The 9811-nt window shown below is 37.1% G+C and overlaps 2 protein-coding genes across 3 annotated transcripts; both read left to right on the plus strand.

The window, feature by feature from the left end:
* Positions 1-368: 368 nt before the first annotated feature.
* Positions 369-3528, plus strand: LOC105050735 (uncharacterized). Of its 2 annotated transcripts, none has more exons than XM_073262230.1 (3): positions 369-460; positions 2283-2774; positions 2873-3528. In XM_073262230.1, the coding sequence occupies exons 2-3, from the start codon at positions 2757-2759 to the stop codon at positions 3386-3388; spliced, it is 534 nt and encodes a 177-aa protein (XP_073118331.1). In that variant the 5' UTR covers positions 369-460; positions 2283-2756; the 3' UTR covers positions 3389-3528. The 2 variants fall into 2 exon arrangements, with proteins under 2 accessions (XP_073118331.1, XP_073118330.1); XM_073262229.1 differs by lacking the exon at positions 369-460 and adding an exon at positions 628-1507 and having other exon boundaries at positions 2190-2774.
* A 1693-nt stretch (positions 3529-5221) lies between these two features.
* Positions 5222-6247, plus strand: LOC140859771 (early nodulin-like protein 13). The gene is made up of 2 exons (XM_073262308.1): positions 5222-5496; positions 5577-6247. Exons 1-2 carry the CDS (start codon positions 5316-5318, stop codon positions 5942-5944), a joined length of 549 nt encoding a protein of 182 aa, XP_073118409.1. The 5' UTR covers positions 5222-5315; the 3' UTR covers positions 5945-6247.
* Positions 6248-9811: the final 3564 nt, after the last annotated feature.

The following is a 9811-nucleotide window of genomic DNA, read 5'->3' on the forward strand; positions in this document are numbered from 1 at the left end:
GATTCACAATTGATGTAGGACTATTGATATCCTCCATATTATTAGAACCACATCAATAATAAAAAAAATTAATTTTAAAAAAATAATAAAATATATAAAAATAATAATATATAATATTTTTAATATTTTTTATAATATTTTATTATAAAAAAAAAACATGTTAGCAAAATCCTATATCATAGTGCATCTATGATATCTTTTTATGTTATTCTTCAAAATCTTTTCTGCAATGATAAAATTTTATTATTATATTGCATGATCTCAAAAAAAAAAATCAATTTGTTAAAAAAGTACGTTAATACCATGAGCATAATTAGTAATTCAATTTTTATTTCCAATACATATTTTTCTTTCACCAACCATTGCGGCCGACCTACCGAGGCCTTCTCGCCTAAAGCTATCACCTTTTCCCGAAAGGCTGCTGCCACTGGGGAGACCACGGAGGCCGACGCGGTCGAAGGTATCTCTTTTTATTCTTATCTTTAACTGTGTTCTTGATTTATAGTTTTAGTGCGATTCTGGTTTTGTGTCAGGGAATCTGCTACTTTATACTTCGGTCTTGAGCTTTTTTTTTTTTTAAAAAAAAAAACATCTTTGCTTGCATCAAGTGTTTGGTTATATGTTTGTGCGGCTTTCAGTTCTTAAAAGGTTTGGATTATATGGTTAGAATATGTTGCATGCTTATTAATGCAACGATTTTTTGTTAGATCATCTATTTGACTTGACAAAAACGCTGCCATTTTTGGCTGGTGAACTTCATTTCTCTGGATTAAAGAGAGCAAAAGGTGAACGAAGGGGATGTATTTATTAAAGATGGGAATGTTCATATGGAGAGGGGAGATGTGAGTGGAAGGAAGAGATTGGAAAAAGGAGGGTGGCCGCTTGTGGTCCCTAAGTTGGGAGCAGCACACGAAAGTTTTCGCGTGATTGAAATCTAGAGGCTTCTAAATATATACAATAAGATGAATGAACATCTATTTCACAACATTTGCTTCTCTTCTACTTGTTGAGCAGCATTACTTAAAGGATAGGCTGTGGTATGGTTTGGCACTGACAATAGCATGCCATAAACATGGTATGCAGATGACCTAAATACATACTTTCATTATGTTGTTGGTTGTTGGGAGATAATTTCTTGCAGTGTGGCTGGACGTTGACATCTGTCGGCAATTTTCTGTTCTTGTGGATTTGAAGAGGTTGCCACATCGATGAATAATGGAATTGGGATATTCATCACCGCGGCTCAAGAAGCATACTATAATCCAGTTGAAGGAAGCACAATAGATCTCAAAGGATTCAATGTACCACACTAGTAGGAATGTGATGTTGATGGTTTATGATAGAAGAACGGTGAGATCAATGGCATCAAAACTGAAGTTTATGCCACTCCAGTGGTTTGGATGAATTTTTGAACCACAATGATGTGATATCTTAGCTTGATGGTGAAGAATGGGCCATACTCATCTTGGTTCTGTATGGTGCGGATGAAGAGCCAAGAAGGTGGTGGGTAAGTGAAAAATCAACAATACTCTCTTTGCTTGTAATTGTCTGGATTCCTGCTTTTAGGTTTGCAGACTATTTAGTGCACCTAGTTTCTGATTGTTTTCATTTGTATCTTTAGTTCTTTGTTCTCCTTTCTCATCGCTGTCTGTTCTCCTCCTTCCTCAGTGCTCGTGGGGAATTATGTTACATCTAGCAAAAGTGTATCATGAGGTCTAGTCTGGGTTTATTTAAATCGGCAGACTAATATAGCTGGGTCAGTTGCTTTGCCTGTTCTATGGATCATTGGCTGAACAACAAATGTTCAGCAACTGCCTATTTGGTTGTGTAATTGAACCTATTGCAATTGAGACCTGGGCATTGATCGAACCGGGATGGTTTCAGATAGCAACAGCCTACAGCTTGACCTCTGGCCTAGGTTCTTCAGCCTGAGCACAGCTCGCCCATTAAAACCTAAGCCCAAGAGAAACATGGTTCAACTGAGCAGACATAGTTGTCAGGCATCTGAATATCCCCCTCATGAAACTGTGGCATGCTGTGCTGAGAAGGCATTGGACTTTCATATTGGCTGATGCTTGAAAATTAGATGCTTCATAAGTTTGATGAGTGGTTGTTTCTTTTCTTAGTGTCCCCAATAGGGGTCTTTTTCTTGTTTGTTAGAAATTATCTGTATATCTTGTTTTTTGCAGAGGTAAGGTTTTATGTCCCTCTTCTGGGAGGTTTGGATTGTGAACGTGTCCATGAATAATCTGTTAACGGATGGATCTCATGGTTGAAAGCAGGCAATGAAGAGCAGTCAGAGGGATCAGGGGATCAATAGATTGAGGGGCATTGAGGGGCCCACCAAACTCTCCAACTTCTCATTTCGATCTCTTTTCTTAACAGAAAATCTAATCAGTTGATAAGTTATCACACCCAGTAATTCAGGCTCCGCTACTAGTCCTCAATGTATCCTTCTGTATGTCTGAATATTTAGTACACATGAAAAAGAAATGTTGAATCTTGAACAATGATGCATATTGTGATGATATTGAGTTTGAATAAGGCATTTTGAATCATTGCTCACATTGTAGTGCAACATTGGCTTCTTAGTTCTGGATTTTGTTATACAATCTATTCCTTTTCTTTCATCATTTTTCTTTTTATGCATAGATCTCTAGATATCATAGTATCTCCAACATCTTATCAGAAAAAAAAAAAAAAGGAAAGAAAGAGCAAGGAGATTGAAAACCTTTCTTGGTGAAAAGAACCTGTGGATGAGATCCTCGATTATGGTGAGTACTTATGCTTCCACCACTATTTTACTCATGTCTCAGAAATTCAAGAATGCATCCCTTTACTCAAACTAAAAAGAAAAAAGATTTCATCACAGGCAGATTCAGATGATGAAATCCTTGAAGAGGATGGTGCAAATGATGGCAGAGTTGTTGTTACAGAAGAAAATGTTGCTTCTGCTGTCATGGTATCACTGCGATCATATAAAGAAGCTTTGGCTAATAATGATCCATCAAAAGTTGCTGAGATAGAGGCCCTTCTTCAGTCCATTGAAGCAAAGAAGAATTCTCTTGCAACCAAAGTTGTTACCTTCTCTGAAGAGTGGTCGACAGACCAGGGCTGTATTCTTAGGATCAGTGCGGACTTCGATAATGTTAGGAAAAGGATGGAGAGAGAAAGGCTCTCTCTGTTGACAAATGTGCAAGGAGAAGTTATAGAGAGATTGTTGCCTGTTTTAGACAAATTTGAAAGAGCTAAAGATCAGATAAAGGTGGGCACTGAAGAAGAAGAGAAAATAAACAACAGTTATCATAGCATGTATAAACAGTTTCTGGAGATTTTGACCTTGTTAGGTGTTGAAGCAGTGGTAGGTCATTCTTTTTCATACTGTTGAGGTGTGCTCCTTTTGTATCTGCTGCCTGCTCTAAAGCTTTAGAAGTTTCATTTCATGCCTAAGCTGTGAATACCTGCATGCTATTCAAACTGCTGGTTTTGCTTGTTTTAACCAGCATGCCCTATCACATTCACACATGGTGCAAGATTTATGGTTTTAAAAAAAAAAAATATTGAGGTTTATGAACATTTTGACCGACTCTCAACCACACATCAGCTCTAATTTTGTTGTTTCCAAATCAGTAACTGTTGCAGCATTTGGCATAACTATTTATCTCGAGGGCACAAGTTACATACCAAAGATGCTAATTGAAGCAGAATCATGCAAATGACTAATTTTACTTATGCCATTGATTTAACAAATATATCTACATGCACACACAGAGGCCCAATCTCTTCCTTTCCTATCTATCACTGTTGTCGCTCTTCCTTTCCGACCTTTATTTCGTTGTAAAAGCTTCATGAGGCAATAACGCATGGGGAATCAACGTAGTTTGAAGAAGGCATTATAATTCAATATGTCAGTATTTGGACCAATCCTGGAAATCCAGTTTTGAAGGCTACTTCAGACTTGAATAATTGCATTATTGATTGCAATGCTGCAGCATTTGTTTTGCTCTTATCATGTTTGAACCAGTCCTCGTCCCACAGTGAGTCACCAATTTTCAACTTTTAATTAGCTTCTTACGAATTTGTCATGATATCACCATTGCAACGAATATTTACTCCTCGTCCCGATGCTTGTAGTGCTATACCAACATCTTTTGGTGCGTTTATATTAGGATGGCTTCCATCATATTCGAACTAGTCTCAGCACCAACCCCTCAAGAGAAAAAAAGTCCTCACAAATACCAACATTTGTCGAGTGTTAAGTGTAGGATCGTTTCTATCATTTCAGATACTAGTCCTATCACCTTGCATTAGTTCAATCTTATATAATATAATGACTGGCCGGCTTCAGAATTTAATTCTGCTAAATGATATGATAAATATGACTCTGTTTTTGGCTGTTGCATATCCAGGAAATTAAAATTTTCATTTGAATTGGAGGGTGATGGGGAACATAAGTACCTACATGGAGTCGGCGTCGGGAACAGAGAGGACAATGCTGTGCTAAATTTGCCCACCTGGATATATATATATATATATATATATATATATATATATATATATATATATATGTTACGGGCCCTCGGGCATCAATATTGAGCACGTATATCACAGCAAGAAATTAATACTAGAAAGAGGGCAAAATGGTCCCAAAAAAAGTAGGGAGGGAGCCGACCCTCCGACAAGGATCAATGATGGAGAAAATGTTGATCGAAATAATTTTATCATATAGATTTTATATCAGCTAATAACAAATCATCACATTATTTATTATTTTAAAAAAATACATCGTTGTCCAAGCTTGCTTGGAAATTTTAGCTAATAATTTTTACTTCATTTTGAAGGAGAATAATAAAACGTCCACGCATAGAACTGTTCTAAACAATAATTTTCTCAACGGTGAGGGTGAGGGTGAGGGGGAGGGGGAGGGGGAGGGTGAGGGCAGATGGCGCTGGAAAACAGGCGCCCATGTCGATGCCACGTGTTGGCAGTTGCAGGATCCGCATAAAATATACTATGCGAGCATGGGCGGCAAAGCATCGTCCCTTGTTTTGGTTGTTTGCATTTCAACGTTCCCAACCGTTGCGGCCCCGACAAAAAAGGTGAGAGCCCTGGGTGAATCACCAGCGGCAAACCCGCCCAAAAAGGCGAGCCCTACGCAGCCTTTCTCAACGGCTAGTTTCCTCTTTCCCCCAATTTAAGTAGGCCCAATCCCCTTCGGCTCCAGCCACACGAGATCCCTCAACTAAGGAACTTCACCTTCCTCCTTTCGCCGCTACTGCGACTACTACTGCTCTCTTCTCTCAGATCACACATACATGGCTTCGCCGTTGTTCTCTTCTCTCGTATTCCTTGTCCTTATTCTCATCGTCAGAAGCTCTGAAGCTAAAGATTTCTTGGTTGGAGGCAACACCGAAGCATGGAAAATCCCTTCGTCTCCATCAAAAACCCTCAATCATTGGGCGGAGGCGAACCGCTTCCAAGTCGGCGATTCGCTTGGTAAGCATCAACCCTCTTCTCTCCTCTCTACTAGTAAAGTTTCGAGACCAAAGCTAACATTTTGGCTCTTCCCGACCCAGTTTGGAAGTATGATGACCAGAAGGATTCGGTGCTGGAGGTGACGAGGGAACATTACCTGAGCTGCAACACATCAAGCCCGATCGCCGAGCACGAGGACGGGAACACGGTGGTGAAGCTCCCCCGAGCAGGGCCGTACTTTTTCATCAGCGGAGCAGAGGGGGCCTGTGAGAAGGGGGAGAAGCTGATCGTCGTAGTGATGTCAGAGAGGCACCGCAGGTTTGGTGGGATCTCCCCTGCACCTTCCCCCATGGAGTACGACGGTCCGGCAATGGCTCCGATGAGCGGCGGTCGGAAGTTGACAGTGGGGATTAAAGGGAGCTTGGTGGGTGTTTTGGCTGTCATGGGGATGGTGGTGACGATCCTTTGAGGCATCGTCTTATGAGTTTTTTTTCCCCCCCCTCTCGTGTTGTTGATACAAGTTTCTGGTTTCATCCTCCCTATGACACATAGCCGAGAATGCTTGTGTCATTGCTTCTATATCTATATGTATTCAATTTTTGAGCACAAAAATTGGAATTTTCCATCTATCCATCTCACGAGAAGAAATGAAGTGCAAGGAACAAACACCAAATAAAGAAGGAATCAGAATACAACAACAATGCTGTAAACAAGACCGAAAACGAGTTGATTTATGTTGTGTGTTTGTTATCAGGGACAGCGAGATTTTTTTTTCTTTCTAAAAAAAGCTTCGTGGGTATTTGGTTGGCTAATTAATTTTGAAGAATAAAAGAAAGTCGGCTCTCAAGTTATAATTTTGGTTTTATTGTCGACTTTCCATCCTAGGAATTTATAGCCTAGGAATGCTTCATCTGTATTGATGAACCAAGGCTTGGCAGGCTGGTAAGCGGAGGTCTTGTTATTTTTGCTTGCGCAAATAGATTAATATTTATGTTATATCCACAAAGAAAAATAAGCTCATAGCTTACCCAAATGGCCTTAATTCATTATACATCATATGTATTTAATTATCACAAATGTAATCAGAGACTAGAAGCCCAGATAAATTATGTACTTGAGTTGATTATTAACTTCAAGCTTTTGTAAAGGAATAAAATTATTATTATTATTATTTATTATTTTACACATGGTCCATTAGGCTGTATCTTGTGGCATATGGTCCTTGCATGGTTCGGATTGTGAGTTTGGATCTTGAACCTAAATAAATTTGGACATGCCAGACAATGGGGATGACAACATGTAGGAGTGCTGCAACTAACAAGCTAAGCGAACTTGAGTGTTAAGCTAGTTTAGGCCTGAAACCAACATGCAAGCCCTTCAGGATCACTGGAAGTCAAGATACAGGGGAACGGCATTTTAAGCTTTCTAAGAGCCCTGTTTAGGATTGCTATTAACAGTAAAATTTTTGAAGCTTTTAAAAATAAATTTTTTTAAAAGTAGAGCTTTTATAAATAGATGTTTACTGTTTGATAATCATATTTATAGTGTTTTGAAACTTTAACATATATTTGATAACTAAAATAAAAAAATATTTTTGGTATGATAAAATGATAATAAAAAATATTGCATATATTGTATAGTGAAAAATAACACAATATAATATTATATACTATTATCTATTAAAATATTATTATATTATATAATATTATTATCATATAATATAATATAATATTGTAATATAATATAATATTATTATAATTATGATATAATTTATAATATTACATAATATATTGGTTATAATCGAATCTAATAATAGATTATAATATAATATAATAATTATATTATAATAGATTATATGATATGTTTATAAAGTAAATATTATTATATTTTAAAGTATTATTTTATTGTGTAATATGATTATCATATACTGTAATATAATATTATAATATAATATAGTTATGATTTAATATAAATATAATATAATATAGTATAATAGATTATAATCTAATGCAATAATAAATTATAATATAAAATATTATATTATATTATTATTAAATATTGTTATATGAAATTATATTTTTATAATAAATAATACTATAATAGATTATTTTGTATATTTATAATATCTCATAATATTAATTTATTATTATATTATATTATATTATATTTATAATATAATAATATGATATGATATAAGATATAATTATGATATTTCTTAGTGGGTATTTTGATCATTAAAAAAATAATTTAAATCAAAACAGCTTTTCGATATTAGTCATAAAGCATTTTTAGGAGAAACTTCAAAATGAGCTTTTTACAAATAGACTTTTTTAGCTTTCTGATAAAATCAAAATGACTTTTTAATTTTTTACCAAACACTATTATACCATCTAAAAATATTTTTGGAAGGTTAAAAAGTACTTTCTGACACTCTAAAAAACTTAGCCAAACAGAATCTAAGTCGTTTATGACTTTGTGCTAGTTGAACATGGTATGGAACCTTCCGGTTGGGTTTTGAAAATGAAGAATAAAATCTCTAGTCCTACCTTTGTAACATTAATTTAAAAGGTTTTGACAACAAAATTGTTATTAGTTAAACAAATGACATATGCCAAAGTTGAATTTTGATATAAACTTGTATTTAGTTGGACACAGGCCGACCGGCAGGCCTGAGTTGCTATCGTTCCTAGCCTAGTCATTTGGTCAACTATGTTGAATATTTGAATACTTTGGGCCAAGATGACATTCTAGCAGGAGACAGGGATCCTGTAGTAGTCCATACCAGCCATTCCGGCAAGTCAGGCAGAACACTTAACCTGGATCATGGCTTCAAATACTTGAAGTCAAGTCCGGTTTAAGTTGTTAGCAACTCCTACTTACAGCCTGGGGGAAGTTCTCATGCGATCTTGCATGGAGTTCAGAGAGAGGGAGGGAGTGGAAGGGGCAGCCTAAAAGCTCAAGGTGTTGGAAGGAAGACCGGCCTAGGCTAAAAGCAGCCTGTTTATTAGTTAATGTGAGACTATGGCAATCTCCCTCCCTCAATCATGTAATGCCCTCGTCGCAATTAGCTCCTACTTGGGAGAGTGAGGCTCACCCATAACCAAGATCCTAGTCAACCTTATTGGGTCCTCCATCAACCTAGTGTCTCTCAACGAGGGATCCACATGACACAAAGGTTGTGATTCACTTTTCGTGGACTTGCCGTCTAGAAGCTTAAACTATTGATAGATCAGCCTAAGCTAATAAGCTCATATGGCACCGCTTTTATTAGTAGTCAACGTGGGATGATGACAGAAGCTCGAGTATCATCAATGATCTCGATTTTGTTTAAAAAAAATAAAATAGCAATAAATAATAAAAAGTTTTGTGGGACTTGGCCCTAGCAATCTCCTGTGCTCATGTGGCCTTGACTGCTGTGACATCGGCCTTGGGCCAGGAACCAAAATGTTGGCCAGAGAGAGACATGTTGGGCCGGTTGGGCTTGCATTTGAAAAGCTCGTCATGGGCCTATGCCATTGGTTACACTGGAAACAATTCTTAATCAAGATCATTGCTGGCAAAATTCCAATAGATCATTCGGGCTAGATCCGGATCCAGCCTAACTTACTTGACCGTCGCCCAGAGATTGTCACCATTAATAGCCAGTCTGCAGGTCCCCACCCAAGACTAGAACTTTGGTGAGGTTGAGAATGGACGTGATGCAGGGGAAACAAAACTTCTCTTTTCAGTAAATAATATATTAGAATCAAAATTCATCCCATTAAGCCAAAATGGACCCAATTCGATCTTGAAAATGATGATTAAAATATCTGGTTGTTATTCATGTTATAAAACTATAGCTCTCCCAAGACTGGACCTAATTTTGTCACAGGTTACAGCCCTACTATTGATGGCTCCATTAACGACTGCGATCTAGCTGGTACAGTCTACAAACCCAATTTTTTGATAGATACGTTGATGATGTGGCCGCTCTTGCCAGATTCCATCAATGCGACCGCTGACCAGTAAAAGGATAGAATCAGCAAGCCGTTTTAAGTATTTAAATAACAGGACTAGTTTAGATCGAATTAACTTTAGATTATATACGTTTAATATCACACCTTTCTACCCAAAAAAAAAAATCACACCAACATGCCGGGAGCTTATATTGGTTATGAACCTGATTCAAATAGGATGGTAACTAGTTTCCAACTTAATATCAATTTAGTTTTATAGGATGTCCCTGAACATACCTTAACGCCAATCTACGAGGTGCATCATTTTAGCCAGAAACTTGGGTGAATTTCTAAATGAAAGAACATCTAAGCCCAATCCAGCCAATAAAACTTCTGATGCC

This window comes from Elaeis guineensis, chromosome 8 (assembly GCF_000442705.2).
Source record: "Elaeis guineensis isolate ETL-2024a chromosome 8, EG11, whole genome shotgun sequence".
Classification (NCBI taxonomy): Eukaryota; Viridiplantae; Streptophyta; class Magnoliopsida; order Arecales; family Arecaceae; genus Elaeis; species Elaeis guineensis.